This window comes from Moschus berezovskii, chromosome 23, assembly GCF_049115385.1.
Source record: "Moschus berezovskii isolate FMDL1 chromosome 23, NW_MosBer_1.0, whole genome shotgun sequence".
Classification (NCBI taxonomy): Eukaryota; Metazoa; Chordata; class Mammalia; order Artiodactyla; family Moschidae; genus Moschus; species Moschus berezovskii.
Window position 1 is genome coordinate 42009812 of NC_142482.1, and position 22077 is coordinate 42031888.

The 22077-nt window shown below is 39.4% G+C and overlaps 2 protein-coding genes across 2 annotated transcripts; one reads left to right on the top strand and one right to left on the bottom strand.

The window, feature by feature from the left end:
- Positions 1-6724: 6724 nt before the first annotated feature.
- LOC129543638 (olfactory receptor 2B8-like) lies at positions 6725-7663 on the top strand. Its single transcript, XM_055406860.2, has one exon. It carries the CDS (start codon positions 6725-6727, stop codon positions 7661-7663), a length of 939 nt encoding a protein of 312 aa, XP_055262835.2.
- A 10560-nt stretch (positions 7664-18223) lies between these two features.
- LOC129543636 (olfactory receptor 2B8-like) lies at positions 18224-19168 on the bottom strand. The gene has a single exon (XM_055406859.2). It carries the CDS (start codon positions 19166-19168, stop codon positions 18224-18226), a length of 945 nt encoding a protein of 314 aa, XP_055262834.2.
- Positions 19169-22077: the final 2909 nt, after the last annotated feature.

Below are 22077 nucleotides of genomic sequence, written 5' to 3' on the forward strand. Positions count from 1 at the left end.
TATCCAAGTATTAATTGATATGTAGCTTGTATAGCAGAACTTGCCTACTTCATGTCATATTATGATGGTTACCATGGATAGTATTCGTTTTTCTTGTAGTTGGGATGAATGTGCTTAATATTTCTAGTTTTTATTATTTATGTAGTTTGTCTCATACATATCAGTATTCCTTATTGCGTTAGGTCAGTTGATACATATTTTAACATAGATGATAATTCCCAATTAAAAAGCAGAATTCTTGAAATGTGGTAAGAAGGAGATAAAAATTTTCCATTTACCCTTAGCCAAACAATATTCCTTACTTTGGAACATTGCCTTCTGTGGTGGTGCAACCAGCTTTAGGAAGGGTGGGTGCTGAATAGGGAACGAGCAAGGGATTGGTGTGATCCAGGCCAGTGGAATGTACTCTTGAGATCATTGCAATGATGCTCTTGCACATTGAAGTTTCCCACATCTGGTTTACTCAGGAAGGGATTACTTCCTGAATTTCTTTAGAGAAAAAAAAATTTAAAGAAGACAAGTATGACATTGTTATCCTAATTACCTTCCAGTGTAATCTCCACTTGGACTGGAATCATTTGTAACATACAAAGACATTACATTCTTTTTTTTCTGTTTTAGTTGGTGTTGCTTTTGTTTGTTGTTGTCTGATATTAAATTTTTCAATCTAAAGTCATTCATTTTTAGACCTGTCAGATACCTGGTCATTCAGCATCCTTTTTCTAATAAATGAATATTATTCTGTATAGTTGCAAACGGTTTGAACAACTTCATCTTGACAGGATTTTCTCTTTTATCAACTGCCTTTCTGGTCCTTATTGATATGATGATAAAATATATCATCATTTTATCGCACTGGTCTGTTATTGTATTAGTGTTTTCCTTTGATGAATTAATATTTTATATTTGCACTCCACTTTGGTGAATGCTTCCTATATTTAGAAAAACTTTCCAGCAGTTCATCTAGGATGAATGTGTCAGTATTTGTATATCTATTCATGAGACTGAGCCATAGGTTGTATTTGCTCTTCTGAGCAGGTGTGAGTCAGGGAATATATCCTGTCATTGCACATTTAGACTATCTGTCAAACTTTTATAATTCTGTTATAAATTTTTTTCTATACAGACTTCTTTTGTGGAAAGCACAGATCACATTCTTATAAGAAATCGAAGGATGAAATCTTATGAGATTGTAAACCCTGCCATCTGCAGTGGTGTCCTCCGAATTTCAATATATTCATGTCTGGCAATAAAGCAATGTGTTTGCTAAAAACACAAACTTTGATAGCAAAGAGACCTAGTTTTTGTTTATAAATTTAGGATTTTAATAATCTTGGCTAAGCTGCTTAACCACTTTAATCTATCTCTTCAAATATAGAAGGGTAACAGTAATAAAGGTCAAACATTTTTTTGGAGATAGTTGAGATTATGCACGTAAATGTTTTGGAGCATATCAAACAATCAACAGTACCAACAGTTTTGGCATTATTATTATTTTCATTTTCAAACTATTTCGTTATTTACTCATTAAATTTTTGACGGTATTGGATCTTGGTTGCTGCTCACAGGCTTTCTCCAGTTGCAGCAAGCAGAGGCTGCTCTCTAGGTGGTGTGCCGGCTTCTCGCTGTGTTGTCTTCTCTTGTTGTGGAGCACAAGCTTCAGTAGTTGTGGTGCAGGAGACAGTAGTTGTGGCGGATGGGCACAGCTGCCCCACACATGTGGAATCATAGTTGTCCTGCTCATGTGGGATCTTCCTTGACCGGGGATCAAACCTGCTTCCTTTACGTTGCATGGCAGACTCTTCACCACTTGGACCACCAGGGAATCCCAGCATTATTAGCTATAAGGTTTTGGAAAAGGCAAAGGAACCAGAGATCAAACTGCCAACATCCACTGGATCATCGAAAAAGCTAGAAAGTTCCAGAAAAACATCTATTTCTCTTGACTATGCCAAAGCCTTTGACTGTGTGGATCACAACAAACTGTGGAAAATTCTGAAAGAGATGGGAATACCAGACCACCTGACCTGACTCTTGAGAAATCTGTATGCAGGTCTGGAAGCAACAGTCAGAACTGTACATGGAACAACAGACTGGTTCCAAATAGGAAAGGAGTACATCAAGGCTGTATATTGTCACCCTGCTTATTTAACTTCTATGCAGAGTACATCATGAGAAACGCTGGACTGGAGGAAGCACAAGCTGGAATCCGATTGCCGGGAGAAATATCAATAACCTCAGATATGCAGATGACACCACCCGTATGGCAAAAAGTGAAGAGGAACTAAAAAGCCTCTTGATGAACATGAAAGTGGAGAGTGAAAAAGTTGGCATAAAGTTCAACATTCAGAAAACTAAAATCATGGCATCTGGTCCCATCACTTCATGGGAAATAGATGGGGAAACAGTGGAAACAGTGTCAGACTTTATTTTTTTGGTCTCCAAAATCACTGCAGATGGTGATTGCAGCCATGAAATTAAAAGACGCTTGTTCCTTGGAAGGAAAGTTATGACCAACCTAGATAGCATATTAAAAAGCAGACATTACTTTGCCAACAAAGGTCTGTCTATCAAGGCTATAGTTTTTCCAGTGGTCATGTATGGATGGGAGAGTTGGACTGTGAAGAAAGCTGAGCGCTGAAGAATTGATGCTTTTGAACTGTGATGCTGGAGAAGACTCCTGAGAATCCCTTGGACTGCAAGGAGGTCCAACCAGTCCATCCTAAAGGAGATCAATCCTGGGTGTTCATTGGAAGGACTAATGCTAAAGCTGAAACTTTGGCCACCTCATGGGAAGAGTTGACTCACTGGAAAAGACTTAATGCTGGGAGGGGCTGGGGGCAGGAGGAGAAGGGGACGACAGAGAATAAGATGGCTGGATGGCATCACTGACTCAATGGACGTGAGTTTGGGTGAACTCTGGGAGTTGGTGATGGACAGGGAGGTCTGGTGTGCTGCGATTCATGGGGTGGCAAAGAGTCGGACACGACTGAGCGACTGAACTGAACTAAACTGAACATATCTTTCCAGACTTCAAATTTTGGATCCTTTAATTTTTCACACTTTAAATGTGAGAATTTTTTTTATTAAATATTGTTTTTGGAGGTGTGTGAACTAGTGCTCTTCCATACTATTTTGTGATTGAGTGTTAAGTTAGATTAGCTTAATCCTACTCATACACGATGTATTAAATTTCTATCATGTGTACTTTTTCTATTTCAAACCACCTGATTTTTTGTTTTTTTCTCTCCTTACACTAAATCATGGGACACGGAGGACCTTTATGCCACTGATGAAGGAATATTCCCCAAGGCCCCTCCACCACTGCCTCTTCGTTCATTTGACTCTTGGTGCTTGTTGTTCAGTCGTTCAGTCAGGTCGGACTGTGCAGCCCCAGTTATTGCAGCATGCCAGGCTTCCCTGTCCTTCTCCATCTCAAGGTCATGTCCATTGTGTCAATGATGCCATCCAACAATCTCTGCCTCCGTTGATGCCTTCTCCTCCTGTGCTCTATCTTTTCCAAAATCAGGGTCTTTTCCCATGAGTTGGCTCTTCTCATCAGGTGGTGAAAGTATTGGAGCTTCAGCATCAGCATCAGTCCTTCCAGTGAACATTCAGTGTTGATTTCCTTCAGAATGGACTGGTTGGATCTCTTTGCAGTCCAAGGGACTCTCAAGAGTCTTCTCCAGTACCACAATTCAAAAGATCAATTCTTTGGCGCTCAGCCTTCTTCATGGTTCAGTTCTCACATCCATACATGACTACTGGAAAAATCATAGCTCTGAGCGTATGGACCTTTGTTGGTAAAGTGATGTCTCTGCTTTTAATAGGCTATCTAAGTTTGTCATGGCTTTTCTTTCAAGGAGCAAGCGTCTTTTAATTTCATGGCTGCATCACCATCTGTAGTGATTCTGGAGCCCAAGAAAATAAAGTTTGTCATTGTTTCCACTTTTCCCCATCTATTTGCCATGAAGTGATGGGCCCAGATGCCATGATCTTAAGTTTTTTGAATGTTCAGTTTTAAGCCAGCTTTTGCACTCTCCTCTTTCACCTTCATCAAGAGGCTCTTTTGTTTTTCTTCGCCTTCTGCCATCAGGGAGGTATCTTGCATATCTGAGGTTGTCAATATTTCTCCATCAGTCTTGATTCCAGCTTGTGAGCCATTCAGCCTGGCATTTCACATGATGTACTCTGTATATAAGTTAAATAAACAGGATAACCATACCCCGGCATGATGTACTCCTTTCCCAGTTTTGAACCAGTCCGTATTCCATGTCCGGTTCTAACTGTTGCTTCTTGAATGAAACCTGCATGCAGGTTTCTCAGAAGACAGGTTAGGTGGTCTGGTATTCCCATCTCTTTAAGAATTTCCCATAGTTTGTTGTGGTCTAACAGTCAAAGGCTTTAGTGTAGTCAGTGAAGCAGAAGTAGAATTTTTGGGCAATTTCCTTGCTTTTTTATGATCCAACTAATATTGGCAATTTGATCTCTGTTTCCTCTGCCTTTTGTAAATCCAGCTTGTACATTTGGCTCTTACTTTTCCTTTATTAATGGGCTTCCCAGGTGGTGCTAGCAGTGAAGAACCTGCCTGCCAATGCAGGAGACATAAGAAATGTGAGTAGAAATGTGGATTTGATCCCTGGGCCGGGAAGATCCCCTGGAGGAGGGCACGGCAACCTACTCTAGTATTCTTGCCTGGAGAATCCCAAGGATAGAGGAACCTGGCGGGCTACAGTCCACGGGGTCACAAAGAGTTGGACCTGACTGAGTGAGTAACACTTTCACACTTTTTCCTTTACTCAGTTTTTATTAGCATTTATTTTATGACATTTTTGTATCAATTTCTTTCACACAGCAGTGGGTCTACACCCAATTCAGATTCAAATTTTGAAAGCCTTAGAAGAATTAAAAATGTACTATGTGCCAAACCATTTGAATACAGTAGAACTGAATTACATACTTTCTTATGTTGCTTAAGTTCATGTATGATCATGAAAAAGTGAAAGTGAAGTCGGTCATTTGTGTCCAATTCTTGGACTGTAGCCACCAGGTTCCTCTGTCCATGGGATTTTCCAGGCAGGAATACTGGAGTGGGTTGCCACTTCCTTTTCCAGGGGACCTTACCAACCCAGGGATCAAACTCAGGTCTCCCGCGTTGCAGGTAGACTCTTTACTGTCTGAGTTACCAGGGAATACCAATGATCATGTTTATGCAGTTATAAATAGTTAGATGAATATGCTAATAAGTTAACCTTACAGCTGGTGGTGCGTTTGTTTTGATGTAAATAATGTTTCAAGATAGCTCCCAGAAAGGTGCATAGGTAAAATTAACCTAATGTAAATGGATGTTCTTAGATTTTTATAATACCAAAGTGCACTTTTCTTTATATCTTCCCTCATGTAATTAATACTTTTAGTTTTACATCCTATCTTTGACCTGTCATTGCATTGACAGTGCATCTGTGTTTGTATATATTTATCTAATTATTTATCATAGGGAGTGTTGTGAAGCATTACACTTTGTGTACATATTGCACAATTAGATATCTTTAAAAAATATTTATTTTGATTAAAATGTTGATAGTGAATAATCCTATCTTCTTTAGGAATTCCAGGTATTTTAGTTGCTGGTAATACATGAAAATGAAATCAACAGAAAGAAGAGGTAAGTGATGATCACTGGGTTTTGAATTTCTGCTGTGAAGTGACTATATTTGTGGTTTAGTCACTAAGTCATGTCTGAGTCTTTACGACTCCATGGACTGTAGCCCACCAGTTTCTCTGTACTAGAGTGGGTTGCCATTTTCTTCTCCAGTGTATCTTCCCGATGCAGGGACTGAACCCACATTTCCTGTATCTCCTGCATTGGCAGGCAGGCTCTTTACTCGTGAGTCATCAGGGAAGCCCATGAACTGACTATGCACAGTGAATAAATTTTTGGAGTTCTTGTTAAATTGGTATAGTAATTTTAGTTATTTCAAGGGCAAGCATTAAGCACTATAATTGAATGGTGATATTTTCAAACTCTCAACAGTTTATTTTTTACTACTATACAAAAAGATTGGGGTATAACATTCACAAATATAATGTATTAGGAGTAGAGAGACAACAATCCTGCCAAAATGTTTGCATGCAGCACTCTTAGTGATACTTCAAATGTAACGTAATCCTTTGTATAAGTACGTTCTAGCTTAAAAAATTCTATATTTGAATGCATTTTAGAGATTTTTTGGGTATTATTCAATTACATGTGAGGTATGTACACATACAGTTACGTAGAATTATGAGATACGTATTTAAAATAAACTTTTTCCCTCTGTCTACATCTTTCTTACTCTTTCTAATCATTCTGCCTTGATTTTCGCTCATTTCCAATTTCTCTAAAATGTACATATATAATGATTGTACTTCAATCCCATTCATCTCAATCTGAAAGACATATCTATGAAGGATGCAAACCAAGGTTCATTATTTGATTTTAGTATTTTATTACTCTCTTGTATTAAATAGCAATACATAACTTTTTGTGAATAGTATAGAACTAATAGAGTTAAGATATATCAATTTCAATGGGTACATGATTTATTCAAACAGTTGTATATAAAATCCCATGGCCATGCCTTTGAACATGATAGATTTCCTCTTCAACCCTGCTCTTTTTTGGAAAATACCTTTCATAAATTATTAAATGCTTGGTTTGACAGGAGCCCTGTGCTAGCAAAGGATGGAACAGAGAAATGGAAGTTCTTTCACTGGGTTTATCCTACTAGGTTTCTCTGACAGGCCTCAGCTTGAGCTGGTCCTCTTGGTAATTCTTTTGATCTTCTACATCTTCACGTTGCTGGGAAACACAACCATCATTGTATTGTCCTACTTGGATCCACGTCTTCACACCCCGATGTACTTTTTCCTCTCTAACCTGAGCTTTTTGGACATGTGCTACACTACCAGCATCGTTCCCCAGTTCCTGGTTAATCTCAGTGGAGAAGACAAATCCATCTCCTTTGGTGGCTGTGTAGTTCAAATGTTCATCTCTCTAGGTTTGGGATGTACAGAATGTATTCTCCTAGGAGTTATGGCAATTGACCGCTATGCAGCTGTTTGCAGGCCCCTTCACTACACAGTAATCATGCACCCCCGTCTGTGTGCCCTGATGGCTTCTGCTTCATGGATCATTGGTTTTGCCAATTCCTTGCTACAGACAGTGCTCATCTTCCTTTTACCACTTTGTGGGAGAAATAAATTAGACCACTTCCTTTGTGAGATCCCTCCTTTTCTCAAACTTGCCTGTGTTGACACCACTATGAATGTGTATATGACCTATTTTGGCAGTGTCATCACTCTTCTCACACCTGTTTCATTAATCATGTTCTCCTATGGTCGGATTGTCAGGGCGGTCTTAAGAATCAAGTCCACTGCAGGGCAGAGAAAAGCATTTGGCACGTGTGGATCCCACCTCACGGTGGTCTCCCTGTTCTTTGGCACAGCCATCTCTGTGTATTTTCGGCCCAGCAGCAACAACTCCCAGGATCAGGACAAGTTCATGTCTCTCTTCTACACTGCCATTATCCCTATGACCAACCCCCTCATATATACGCTGCGGAACAGGGATGTGAAGGGAGCGATGAAGAAGGTGCTTTGGAAGGACTCTGACTCCAGATGATGGGTGAGGAGGACAGTTTAATGGAAGGACCTTGATCACCAGTGCTCTTTAGATGTATCTGTGTGTCCCGCACGGGTCATCTCAAATCCCCTCTGACAACTCTGAAGGGAATTTGTTTACCTCATTCCTGTTGAAAAGTGAGTGTTCAGATTCTAAGTTCATGTATTCATTTCAACTTCCAGAGATGCTGATTCAGTGTTCTCACACCATCTGCTTAGTAGTTACTGTTTTAAAAATCTCCAAGGAGTTTTGATATTTGCATTCCCATTTGGGTACATTGTTCCACATGTATTTGCAAAAAGACATGCGTTTATATTACACGAAGTCCAAATAAGAACATAAAACCACGGAAACACTGTAAGAAATATTATTAATAATATTTTCTGGGAGTTACTAGAAGATATCATTCATTCGTTTATTTTGATCATAGCTCTACTAAAATTTCATGGTTTGACAGTATGATCAGACGTTTTTCACTGATGGAGGTGGAGCACTTGTGGGGAAAATGAAGTTGAATGTCACAGAAAATCTTGCTGCACTAATCCCGATAAAGCCATTCAGACATCAGGTGGAACTGTAACCTCAGCAGTGCGGCAGCAGGATCATTTCAGAGAAGGCCGTGCTTAGGACTCGCTGAGTGAAGGGTGTGATGCCCTGCTGGCAGTGACAGTGGTGGCCCTTCGTTGGTAAGAACACCAGGTAGTTCTTACATACATTTTTGTACACAGCAGGAGAGAAACACCGATGTGAGGTATAAAGTTGGTTATTTTAATTTTGTGAACCACCTGATGCTGCTGCTCAGTCGCTTCAGTCGTGTCCGACTCTGGGATTCTCCAGGCAAGAACACTGGAGTGGGTTGCCATTGCCTTCTCCAATGCAGAAAGTGAAAAGTGAAAGTGAAGTCCCTCAGTCGTGTCCGACTCTTAGCGACCCCATGGACTGCAGCCCTCCAGGCTCCTCCGTCATGAGATTTTTCCAGGCAAGAACACTAGTACCTCTCTAAAATGAGATTTTTAAAGGAGGAAATTTTGAGGGCATTATATCTGAGTAGCATATGACCCAAGTTCTACTACATATTCTACACATTTTCTACTGTGATGCAGCAATATTTTCAAAGGGTAAAATATGTTTAGATTATTCTCATCATGACATTTTATAAACTCTTTGATTTAGGCATCACTTGGTTAAGACCTTAGAATCTCTCCTACCCCAAACTTCCCATGAAATTCAGATTTAGTGAAGTATAAAAATATTGAAAAGGGCCCCTGATTCCCAGGAAATCCCATGTTTAATGCAGATATCCTCAGACTTATCAGAAGGAAATAGAAAAAATAAATATTGTGTCTATTAATTTAAAAATACACGCCTAAGCTTTAGTAATAGCTGTCTAATTGTGAATTAACTGTCACAGAGTTTTCTGAATTATGAGTAACAAAATAAACATTCCATAAAAAAATTAATCTGCCATTCTAGGTCTTAGATCCCCACTCAAGAACAGTTTACAGCATAAATTTATTTTCATGTATAGGTTCTGTTTTTTTTGTGAAAGTTAAATGTCATAAACAGTGTATTTTTCTATGGAGATTAGAGCTTTGACTGTGCCATCATCAAAGAAATATTTATGATTTTTGGTAGATTTCCCCATCATGTACCACTAGGCAAGTAAGTGCATTTGTGTCTGTTAGCGGAGACAAAAGCATGACAACTATCACACAGTTGCCGGTCCTAGCTGCTAACCATCCTCCTGGGTCTCGAACCCTCTTGGCCAGTTTGCCTGAGAAGTGGGCTTGCAAGCTAGACATGGCAGTCTGGGTAAATTATATGCAGGGTCAAGATTTTATCTGTATTCCTAACAGCACCACACTCTTCACTCTTGAATTAAACACTTGTGAAACCAGGTATTTTCACCCCACTGTAATGCTGAACATATACCTGATTAAAAGCAGTTTGGAGTGCTGTGTACTCTGAATGGTGAGAAATTTCCCCCTCTCCTTATTACACAATCAAGTCTTGATAGTTATGCCCCAATAGTCACTTAAGAATCCCTCAATGATACTTTCTTTGGTGCAGAAACCCTCAAGGTCACACGAAATCACAAAACCTATTTACCTGAGTGAGCAGCTACTTGTCTGCTCCTGAGGACTGCCACAAAACAGATTTATTTGTTTTAAGCAAATGCTTGAGCATCATTTGGATGTGTAGATTACTTCAGAATAAATTACAGATAATAAAGGTATCTGGATCCCAGGCTAAAATAATAATAATAATAAAAGATCATTTAAAAGATACCACGTATCCAAAGTTCAGTTCTGTTTTGTAAGTTTTTCAAATGATATCTACCTTTTCAAATTGTCCTGCTTTAGTTCCCAGAACAGGGGTTGAACCCATGGCCCCTGCAATAGACGCATGGAGCCTATACCCTTGAACACCAGGGAATTCCCTCCTTTTGAATTCTTAATATTTGTGAAATGGCTGCAGTGGATGTACCCAGGCCTTGGCTAAATTATTTGATCCCATCTGGAGTTCAGAACTGTCAATATGCCCAAGAGCAAGTCATAAACTTTCATCATTTTTGCCTTCTGAGGAACACAAGGTGAACACAGTGTGCTCAGGCAATGTGTCACCTTGGAAGCCTGAAGTGTCAGTCAGACTCCTATGAAACCCGATTCTTAACCAGCACCAGACTGACAAACACTTAGAAAATAATACAAAACAAGAATACCAACATGTGCAGTATCTGTGAGGCCCCATACCAGTCAGACACTGCTTCCTGAATTTAGGTTTTTACATGGAATATATAAATAAATTAGAGACTCTCACTTATTTAACTTGTATCATACAAGTCAGCAAGAGGAAGGCTTGAGAATTTCTCACCTGATATGTGTCCTCACCAGAACCATTCGTGTTCTGGTTTTTAGGACTTTTATTCACTAGAACAACCATAGTCTGTATACTGTAGGTTTATTGCACTCTAAACAGACCCTATCCACCCTGCTAAAAACATTACTAGAATGGTAATCAGCATATAGCCACCCCTGTAATATCCTCTTTTATCTCCTAGTCAGTAGACTTCAGTGTTAACTGTTTGCCCAGGGTCTGCTCTAACCAGGGTCACAGAGGACGGAAGAACCGATTATAGTTCTCTGTCAAGACTTTCCTCTGTAGGTGTGCTCTTTCCTATGCCTGTTTGCATTATGATTGAGAGCTTCTTCCATCTTTTTAGTATTGTAGCATAGTTGAAACTTGCTATGGCAGACTCAGGGAAGCACAGTGAATGGAAATGTCTTGTGGGTGTGGTTTCCTGGGAAGGGGTGCTCTGTGTAAATGCAGACATGAGAAGTTGTATGTCTCTTGAATAAGAGGGTTCAAGGGGAGGTGTCTCTGAGGCAGCTGTAGGGATTGGGTATTCATGCTCCTTTTAAACAATGTATTCTACTGATTTATATTGTTTGGTGGATTCTTTTAACCATTTTGTAGTGTGGTGTTGGAGAAGACTCTTGAGAGTCCCTTGGACTGCAAGAAGATCCAACCAGTCCATCCTAAAGAGGATCAGTCCTGGGTGTTCTTTGAAAGGACTGATGTTGAAGCTGAAACTCCAATATTTTGGCCACCTCACGTGCAGAGTTGGCTCACTGGAAAAGACCCTCATGCTGGGACGGATTGAAGGCAGAAGGAGAAGGGGACGACAGAGGATGAGATGGCTGTATGGCATCATCGACTCGATGGACATGGGTTTGGGTAGACTCCGTTAATTGGTGATGAACAGGGAGGCCTGGCGTGCTGAGATTCATGGGGTCACAAAGAGTCGGAAATACTGAGCGACAGAACTGAACTCAAATCCACAATGTCTTTAGAAGCTGCAAGTTCTTTTATTTAGGTGACCATTTCTGAGATAACTTTAACATCTTTGGAGAGCAAATCTCTTCAGTTGTGAAAAGTGAAAGTCACTCCATTGTGTCCAACTCTTTGTGACCTGATGGACTGTAGCCCATGAGGCTCCTCTGTCCATGGCATTCCTCAGGCAAGAATACTGGAGTGGGTTGCCATTTCCTTCTCCAGGGGATCTTCCTGACCCAGGGATCTTCCTTGGGGGTTGAACCTGGGTATCTCTCATTGCAAGCAGATATTTTACCCTCTGAGCCACCAGGGAAGCTGTTGCTGTACGTGTGGCTTTAGTCTCAAGGAAGCATCCTAGGCATTTCCAATGATTAGGTTATGGGGATACTCAGGATCAATGGAATGTCACTGTTAGTTGTCAAAACCTTTCTCAGGAGCCCAGTCCTGATTTTGTATTAGCCGGTCACAAGTAGTGCTTACTAAATATTTTTAAGTCCTTATTTCATGCATTTGAGGATTGTTAAGTATGCTGGAGTGGGTTGCCATTTCCTTCTCCAGGGGATCTTCCTGATCTAGGGATTAAACCCGTGTCTTCTGCACTGCAGGTGGAGTCTCTTGCTGAGCCATCTAGGAAGCCCAACATAGGAAGAGAACTGGGATTTGACGTTGGACAGACCCAAGTTCAAACCCTATCTCTTGTATTTGTCAACTGGTAAGCTTTGGCAAGTCACCTCGCTTCTTTGAGTATTAGTTTTCTTATCTGTAAAATAAGCATTGTAATTTGATCTGTATCATGAAATTGCCATAGAGTTCAAACAAAATTGAAAAAAATTGGCATGTGAAAACATGGTGCCAATTGTAAACTCTTGTGCAGTACTCTTGGGCAATAATTCCAAAGGAGAAGGTACTTACTCTTCTGGGGAGTTTATATCTTCTATAGCATCTTTGCATGTTTGAGAGGGCTCTGCTGTGTTCCACTGTAGCTGGGGATTTTGATAGAGGTGATTTTTTAAAATGGCCTTTCCCCCATCTGAATGCAGAACAACAATATTGCAATAATTCTATTAATTAAAAAAAATCAACAGTGTATCCATATTTAGGACACTGCCCAGGAAGAGAGAATGCAGAAGAGCCCATCTCCCCTGAGTTCTCTAAGCCCTGGTCCCTGAGCTGCTCTCTTGAGCCCAAGGCAGGGGGCCAGAAGCTCCCATACAGAGATGGACACAGTGTGCTGGAGATGTGGATGGTGTGCCCTGGGACCTCCCTTTTTATAAAAAAAAAAGGGAATCAAGTTGACTAATATATGTACCATAACCTAGTTATGAGAGGTTCTAATATGAAGGTTCTTTTCATGGGTGTCTTAGGAATGTAATGACAAAGAAAAAAGAACTCCAAGATTGCCACAGACTGAAAAGAATAATAATAGTAAACTGCTGGTGGGAGTATAAACTGTCATAATCTTTCTGGGAGGTACTGTCAATAAGTATCAAACACTTTAAAAAGTATGTTTTTCTTTTACTTAGAATTTCCACTTTGAGAAACTATCCCAAAGAAATAGTTAACAATCTGTGTGATGATATATGCAAGATGTTTAAATCACTATCCTTTACAACATCAGAAAGTTGGAACTACCGAAATTTGTGCAGTAATAATGGATTTGTTATTTACTAATACGTACAAGAGTTGACTCACTGGAAAAGACTCTGATGCTGGGAGAGATTGGGGGCAGGAGGAGAAGGGGACGACAGAGAATGAGATGGCTGGATGGCATCACTGACTCTGTGGACATGAGTTTGAGTGAACTCCGGGAGTTGGTGATGGACAGGGAGGCCTGGCGTGCTGTGATTCATGGGGTCGCAAAGAGTCGGACACGACTGAGCGACTGAACTGAACTGAACTGAAATAGTCTCCCAAGATTCTCTTTGGAAAATTTCTTAATGATGCATCCACTCAATGAGAATTCTGTTTGGGTTAACACAAATAAAGTGAGCACCATAGCCATCAATGTGTCACTTTTATCATGAGATTAACCTCTCTCTGAGTTTACTCCCCAACTTGGAAAAAGCCTCCAGTACTTCCCAAAGAATATTTCTCCTCATATTCCTCCACAGCATGTTCTAATTTGGTTTCTATTTGGCGTTAAATAACACACATTACTATGTTATCACACACAGCCGGATGTATCCACATGTATCCACATGTGCATCCACAAACATGCACTCTGTATGCAACCACTTTCGATCAATCTCTTAACTCTTTCCTGAGGATGAACAGTAGAAGGAAAAGTTTTCTTTAGCTTATATCACTTAGAAGATACAGGTTTATATATGGTGTAATTTCAGTGTTCTCTCAATGTGGTAATTTTTTATTCCTGTAAGTCACATTAAAAAGAAAACTGACAGAATTTTCTGCACTAAGGAGCTTCATGGAAGAAATCATGCTCCGTTTGCTGTTATGATGGATATACAAACTGTTAAACTTTTAGAGGTGCCATTCTTTCAGGCTCTGGATTGAAATTTGGATCACAAAGAGAAGGCAGTCCTTGTACATAGGATAAAGTCAGAGTATTTTCCTTTATTAACTATGTAGAAATTTTTGTCTTAAACAATAGTGAAAATCTGAGTTAGGAGAGGAAAAATAAGTAGGATGAAAGAAATGAATAATAACTCTTATTTTCCTCTATATCTAATGAGATATAAATTGAGCAAGTTTAAAGTGACTTGATATACCTGTATACTGTAAAGTGATTACTAGATAGTGTTAGCTAAGATCTTTATTTTGTCAAATATTTATTCCCCTTAAAAATTTTAGAAAGGTTTATTTTTTTGACTCCTCACAAATTAATTTTTAACTGGAAGTGTGTGCCTTTCGCCAATATCTCCCATTTCTTCTACCTCTTTGCCCCGGGTGACCACCATTCTTCCCTCTGTTTGTAACAAGTTCAGTCTTTCTGGTGCCACATGTGTGTGAGATCATACAGTATTTGTCTTTCTCTTCTGACTTATTTCACTGAGCATAATGCTCTCAAGGTCCATCCATGTTATTGCAAAGGGCAGTATTTCATTTTTTCTCACTGATGAATAATATTCCTTTGGATATGCACAGAACTTTTTCTTTAGCCATTGACCTCTTTGGTCACTTATGTTTTTTCTGTATCTTGTCTATTGTGAAAAATGAGGCCATTGAACATGGGAGTGCACCTAAAATTTGGATTGCTGGATAATATGGAAGTTCTATCTTTAGTTTTTTTGGTATCTTCATATTATTTTTCATAGTTGCTTTCCAACTTACATTCCCATCAACAGTACACAGGTGTTCCTTTTACAACTTCACCAACTGTTGTTATCCTTTCTTGTTTTAATGATAGCTGTTCTTTTATTTTCTTCCAGCCTCATTGAGGAATAATATTTTCTTCTAAAATTTTATGAATTCATGTCTTATATATAGTATTGCATAAGTTTAAGATGTATAGAATAGTGATTAGAGTTACCTACATTATGAAATGATGATCACAATATGTGTGTATGTTTATATCGTTTTTCAGATTCTTAACCTTTATCGGGTACAAAAATAGTTGACTATAGTTTCCTCTGCTGTACAGTTGGTCCTTGTTCTATTCAGCCTTTATCTTGTTCTCTTCTAGAGATCGAAGAGATGCAATCTTCTCCTGGTTTTTGACAGAAGTCTCAGGAGTCTTATTTTCTCAGCCCTGAAAGACTCTTGGAGCTTAAGTTCTGCCCCTCAAAGACATATAGCTTAGCTTTTTAGCCCCTGCTACATGAAGCGTCACAATTTGGCAACTGCCTTACTGAAGAGGACTATGTGTTAAAGAACAGACCCCTTGCCCTAGTGAGTTTTTGTTTCCTAAGCACAATGGAGTTGCAGGATAGGTTATTCCATATTTTTGAAACTTTGGTCTGGCTTTCTGGCTTCCCAGGGAGTCCACTGGAAATAGAAATGTCCACTGGAAACATCTGGCCACATAGTTAAGTCTCTTTAAGTCTTCAGCTTATCACTCTAGCCTTGCATGAGTGTTCATCATTCCATGTGTTCATGGCAAAGTCCCTCTCTGTGGGCCATGCTCAATCCTCAGCTCACACTCAAGCCCATCAAATGCTCTTTAAAAAAAAAAAAAGGCAGTTTCCCTTCAGCTCACCTCAGAAGTGTTCAGTGCTTTCTGTTATTCATGTCTACACCACCTTCATCACTTTTACAACTTCCTAATGACTTCAGAAATATGGTTGCTAAAATTAATTTGACCTTTCCAAGTACAATTGTTCCTCAGTATTGACCAGTATTTGGGTTGTTTCAGGCATTCCCTCCCACCCACTCCTATACCAGAAAAGCTGGATGTTCAAATCTATTATGGAGAATGACAGATAAAATGGATCCATGTTTTGTTGAGTCTGTGGCTAAGGAGGAGTGACTGTACTTTCAGTGGGACCTTTAGTCAGCTGTAACCTGAGACATTACTTTGCCAACCAAGGTCCGTCTAGTCAAGGCTATGGTTTTTCCCGTGGTCATGTATGGATGTGAGAGTTGGACTGTGAAGAAAGCTGATCGCCAAAGAATTGATGCTTTTGAACTGTGGTGTTGAGGAAGACTCTTGAGAGTCCCTTGGACTGCAACGAGATCCAACCAGTCCATTCTAAAGGAGATCAATCCTGGGTGTTCATTGGAAGGACTAATGCTAATGCTGAAACTGCAATACTTTGGCCACCTCATGCGACGAGTTGACTCACTGGAAAAGACTCTGATGCTGGGAGGGATTGGGGGTGGGAGGAGACGGGGACGACAGAGAATGAGATGGCTGGATGGCATCACCGATTCAACGGACATGAGTTTGAGTGAACTCTGGGAGTTGGTGATGGACGGGGAGGCCTGGCGTGCTGTAATTCATGGGGTCGCAAAGAGTCAGACACGACTGAGTGACTGAACTGAACTGAACTGAACTGAATGCATTTTACTGGGAAATGAAATTCACAAAAGGCTACCTGGAATGAAATGATAAATTTTCATCATTTATTTGCTGAAAAGGAAAAATGTAAGCATCTTGATGATTATAGAGTATGGAACTTTTTTTCAAAAAATTATACGGTTATCAGTGAAGCTAGCTGTTATGGTTTGAAAGAAAACTCCAAGGGGTTGTTATAAAAAAATCATATCTTCTGTATTACAAAAAATATAATCAGAAATCACTCATATTCATAACAAGCAGAGGTAAAAATAGTACTGCTGCTGCTATTGCTGCTAAGTCGCTTCAGTCATGACTGACTCTGTGCAATCCCATAGACGGCAACCCACCAGATTCCTCCGTCCCTGGGATTCTCCAGGCAAGAACACTGGAGTGGGTTGCCATTTCCTTCTCCAAAATAGTACAGAATTCAACAATTCAGCAATCTATTTTCACTTAAATAAAAAATCCTTATTCTATTATTTCATTGGCAGAATAATACATGAAAAACCAACCAACTTAATATTATTAAAGAAGAAATATTTAAGAAGAACATATCTTCACAAAGGCATATTGAGCTTACCAGACAATTATTTCTGTTTTTACATTGTTTTATAAATTCTCTTCAGTATTTGCTCTTTTGTCATATGCTATTAAATACTGAAAAATATTAATATTATTACTGGTAAGTGAAAATATCTTTGGCTACTAGCAAATTATACATTTTGTATGCTATATTATACAAATAAGATATACAAACAGATATTCACAATAAATGTCTTTTTCAGTCAAGATAAACTTAATTCAAGGCAATATATTACCCAGTAGTAGAATTTTCATCTGAAAATTTTAGATGGAAAATTTTCATCCAAAAATCACTATGATTTTTATCTCAAGACCTGGTCACTAAGTATCTACATGGAATGAAGAGACCAGAAAGACTCACAGGACACATGATCTTGAACTGAGATCTTCGTTAAATTGAAATCTTCAAGAAAAGGTTCATCTGAGTTGGCCAAAAACTGCTAATATCTAAATGCTTTAAATCTATTAATGATAGTCAATGGATAGAAGAAAGATCACTTAGAAGATAAACCCAAATTTTATGTGAAAGTAACAAAAATACTTAGTGTGATCATTTAGAATCAAAGTATTCTGGTAATATCTGGTTTATTTAAAACTTTAAGAAGTAAATGATTTGAAGTTCAGCATCCATACAGACAGTGCAAGTACTTTAAGTTTCAGGTTTGATGAATTTTCCCAGATTGAATCCTTTATATCACCAACATCCAGATCAAGAATCACAACCTGACCAGAACTCCAGAATGCCCCTCCCCCACATATGTTCCAAGGGGGAGCTCCAGTCCCTAGGGGAGCCACTGTTCTGACTTTCAGTACCAGAGATTCATTGTGCCTGGGTTGAATTTTATGTAAATGGAATCATACAGTAGGAATTATTTAATATCTAGTTTGCTCACTCTAAGTCATGTTTGTAAGAATCATTCATGTTTTTGTATGTGTAATTATTGTTCATTCCCATTATTGTGTAGTACATGATATACCATAGTTTATTTTTAGAACATCTTATTTAACATATATTCTCCCTAGCAAAAGGTTTAGCTCAATGGGGACAGGAGTCTCTGTCTCCCTGATATGTATCAAGTACCTAGAACACTGACTCGGACATGGATGTGTTGGATTAAATAAACTAGTTTTTAGTCACTCAGAAGTCTTCCATTGCAGAACTTCCTGGGCCTGCAAGCGCTGCATTAACTCTGTCTCACGTCTAGGATTCTCCTCATTTGTCTCCTTAGTGCCCCTTTGACTTCCTTGTTTCTCAAAGTGTAAATCAGGGGATTAAGCAGGGGAGTCACCAGAGTATAGAACAGTGCAATGCTTTTGTTCACATCCTGTGAATAGCTGGAAGGAGGCTGAAGGTACATGGAGATGAGCGTCCCAAAGAAAATAATGACTACCGTTAGGTGAGAACCACAGGTTCCAAAAGCCTTCTGTCTCCCTCGGGCAGACTTTATCTTTAGGATTGCATGGGAAATGTGACCGTAGGATACTAAGATGAGTGACAGGGGGACAACCAAGAAGAACACACTGACAGCAAAGAGTTCAGCCTCATTGAGGGAGGTGTTTGTGCAGGCCAGTTTCAGCATCACTGGAACTTCACAGAAGAAATGGTCCACTTGGTTTTTACCACAGAGGGGAAGAGTCATGGTCAGTGCTGTCTGGACTATAGAATTGCCGAAGCCTGTAAGCCAAGCAGTTACAACCAGCTGCAAGCAACGCTGGGGATGCACGATCACCATGTAGTGGAGGGGACGGCACACCGCTACATACCGGTCATAGGCCATGACCAACAGGAGGACACACTCTACTCCCCCAAGTCCTAAGGCAATGAAGAGCTGGGTCACACAGCCGCCATAGGTGATGGTCTTGTCCTTCCCCTTAAAGTTGGCCAGGGTCTGAGGGACAGTGCAAGTAGTCATAGAAAGATCTATAAAAGAGAGGTTGGAGAGGAAGAAGTACATAGGGGTGTGGAGGTGAGGATCCATCGCTGACAAAAGTATAATGGTGCCATTGCCCAAACAGCTCAAGAAGTAGATGATCAGGATGTCCACAAAGAGAGCCGTTCCCAGCTGGGGCTGGTTGGAGAAGCCCAGGAGAATGAATCCAGAGAAGGCACTGTCGTTAGCTCTTTCCATTGTACTCTGCTTGTTGGAGTTAAGAGGACTCCATACTTGTAAGCTGTTTAATCCACGTCTCTTCCGCCTGAGTAAGTAAGTTTGTAGGGAAGCTTGAGGCGTTTTCACAGTTACTCTTTTGTTCACAAACAACGGGGTGCTAGAGAGTTACTATGTAAGAGTATCCTCTGTGTTTCAGGCACTGACCTAAACACTTTCTATGCAATTCATCACAACAACTCTGTGAGCTTGGCATTATCATGATTTCTGCTAAATATGTGAAGGAATTGAGGGTTAAAGAGGTGCAGTGATTTTATCAGAGTGATGTACTTAATAAATCACAGAGGCATGATTCCAACAGACTCTACAGTATGAGTTCTTAACTGCTGGGATACTGTCTTTATAATGTATGAACTTCAAAGATAACTCAAAAGCTTCTCAAAAATTAAATATAGATTTTCAAAATAAGTTAAAAATATGTACTGCCTTAGTCCTAACCTGGATGATTGAAATATTTAAACTGGCTTTCTTGCTTCTGCTTTGTGTAGAGAAAAATATTTCTTTCTGAAGATGCGCAGACAATAAAATTTACTATTAACAATCTTATTCAAATGTGAGCAATATATTTTAATAAGTAAAGTCATGGAGTCTGTAATCATGTCTATTGATTGGAAAACTTTTACTGGAAGTGATTTAGAATTCACTGTATCCATAGTGTATGTTCCAGAGGGACTAAGCCTAAGAACTCTCATTGTTACCCCTTTCAGTGAAAACTCAGCAAAGCATTAATGAGTTTTTGTTTTCCTTCTATATGTGTTTTAAAATTGCTTAATATGATAGAGCAAATACTCTTTTTCAACTTTTTGTGTGCACTTCCTATAAATTCAGACCTCATATTAATCATTCTCTTTCTTATAAAATCATCTGGTCTTGTTTTAGAAATCAACATCTGTCTGTCTGTATATCTCTTTCTCTCATACACACACACACACATAAACACACACACAAAGTATGAAACAAATTTAATAGTAAATAATACCTAAGAGTAGAAATATCTCATAATAGTACTATAGCCTGGAACAGAATTTAGTGTGTGTAGTAGAATCACGAAATAATTTTGTCAAAGAAGTGATAATATGGAGGAAGTTTCAAAACTGTAAGGGTTTTAGAAACTGAATTTAGGAGTTATAGCCTTCTTGCATATTGCCAAAAGAATTATCCTTCTTAAAAGAATTGCCTCACTTCCCTTCTCGAAACCTTCCAGTGGTTTTCAATTGCCTTCTACTCAAATTCCAAATTCCTCACTATGGCATACAAGAGCCTTGATAATCCTTTTCTTACCTCTCTAGTATTTTCTCTTGCTATGCTCAATTTCCCATCTTTAGAATTTTTTAAAAATATATTAATTTCAATTATTTTTGGCTGAGCTGGGTCTTCATTGATATGTGGGGGCTTTCTCCATTTGCGGTGCACAGGTTTCTCTTTTTGTGGAGCACGGCGTCTGGGGCTCAGTCTTCATTAGTTAGGATGCACGGCTCCATAGTTGTGGTTCCTGGGCTCTAGAGCACCGGCTCGGGAGTTATGGTGCACGAGCTTCGTTGCTCTGAGGCATGTGGGATCTTCCCGGATCACAATCGAACCCGTGTCTTCTTCATTGACCGGCAGATTCTCATTCCCTGAACCACCAGGGAAACCCTCTCATCTTTAGAATTTCCCAACATATTAATACCCGAACATTCATGTCTATCTGGTTTTTCTCATTTTGAAATTCTCTGACCACCCCAACTAATACTCCCCTCAAGATACTGTCTATTGTATGGCCCTGCTTTTCGTCTTCAGATCACTCATTACTATCAATAATTTTTCTTGTTTTTTTAAAAAAATATCTTATTTATTTTCTAATCTGCCCCAGTAAAATGACAGATTTACAGATCAGGAAATTTGTCTTTTTAAAACAAAATCATTATATGTGTAGAATAGTGCCTGACATAGAAGAAACCATCAACATGTGTTGTAATGTGTGCAGTTGAATCAACATGTAATGTACAAATACATTAATATGCTTAAAGACTTAGGAAGTTTTTCCTTATATCAGATAGAAATATGTGTCCTCAGTGTTTATTTCATAGTGGTTTTTATTCCAGGCTATATAGCCCTGAGATTATGTATAAAATGTGTAATAAATATGTAAAATATATGCTATGTAAAAATAGTACAGACAAATATCTCTGAATATAAACATTTATGTATTTATTGTTTTGGTTTCAAGCCCCTTTTGTGCTTGTAAGATACTTTGGCAATCCCACGGACTGAATCATATTTGTCTTTGTGTACGGAAATCCAGTTTTATAAAATTAGACTTATATTTGCCTCTGAAGAGAGACTGATTTTGGGGTAGAATGAGATGCACGCCAGAGGATGCCAGACAACACCATCTCTGGTTCTATTACTGATTCTTCACCCAGCCCCACTGTCTTGTGTCTTAGCCAAAGGGATAGAGAATCTGGTGGCAGAAGCTAAAGATACTGGAGGGCCTCTCTTGGGTTATTTTTTCAGTGATTGAATAATGAAACTCAATGGAAGAGAAAGGTATTCTACACAGAGATAGGCAAAGTGGAGGGAGGCACAGGTGCTTTAAACTCCAGAGAACACAGAGCTCATGCAAGAACTTTCTGGGAACTGCCAGAAACAATTCATTTTGCCCAGACTGCAGGGATTGTTGTTGTGTTTAGTCACTAAGTCGTGTCTGACTCTTTTGTGACCCTGTGGACTGTACCCACCAGGCTCCTCTGTCCATGGGATTTCCCAAGCAAGAATACTGGAGTGGGTTCACCATTTCCTTCTCCAGACGATCTTCTCACCCAGGAACTGAACCTGTGTCTCCTGCATTGGCAGGTGGATTCTTTAACATTGAGCCACTTGGGAAGTCC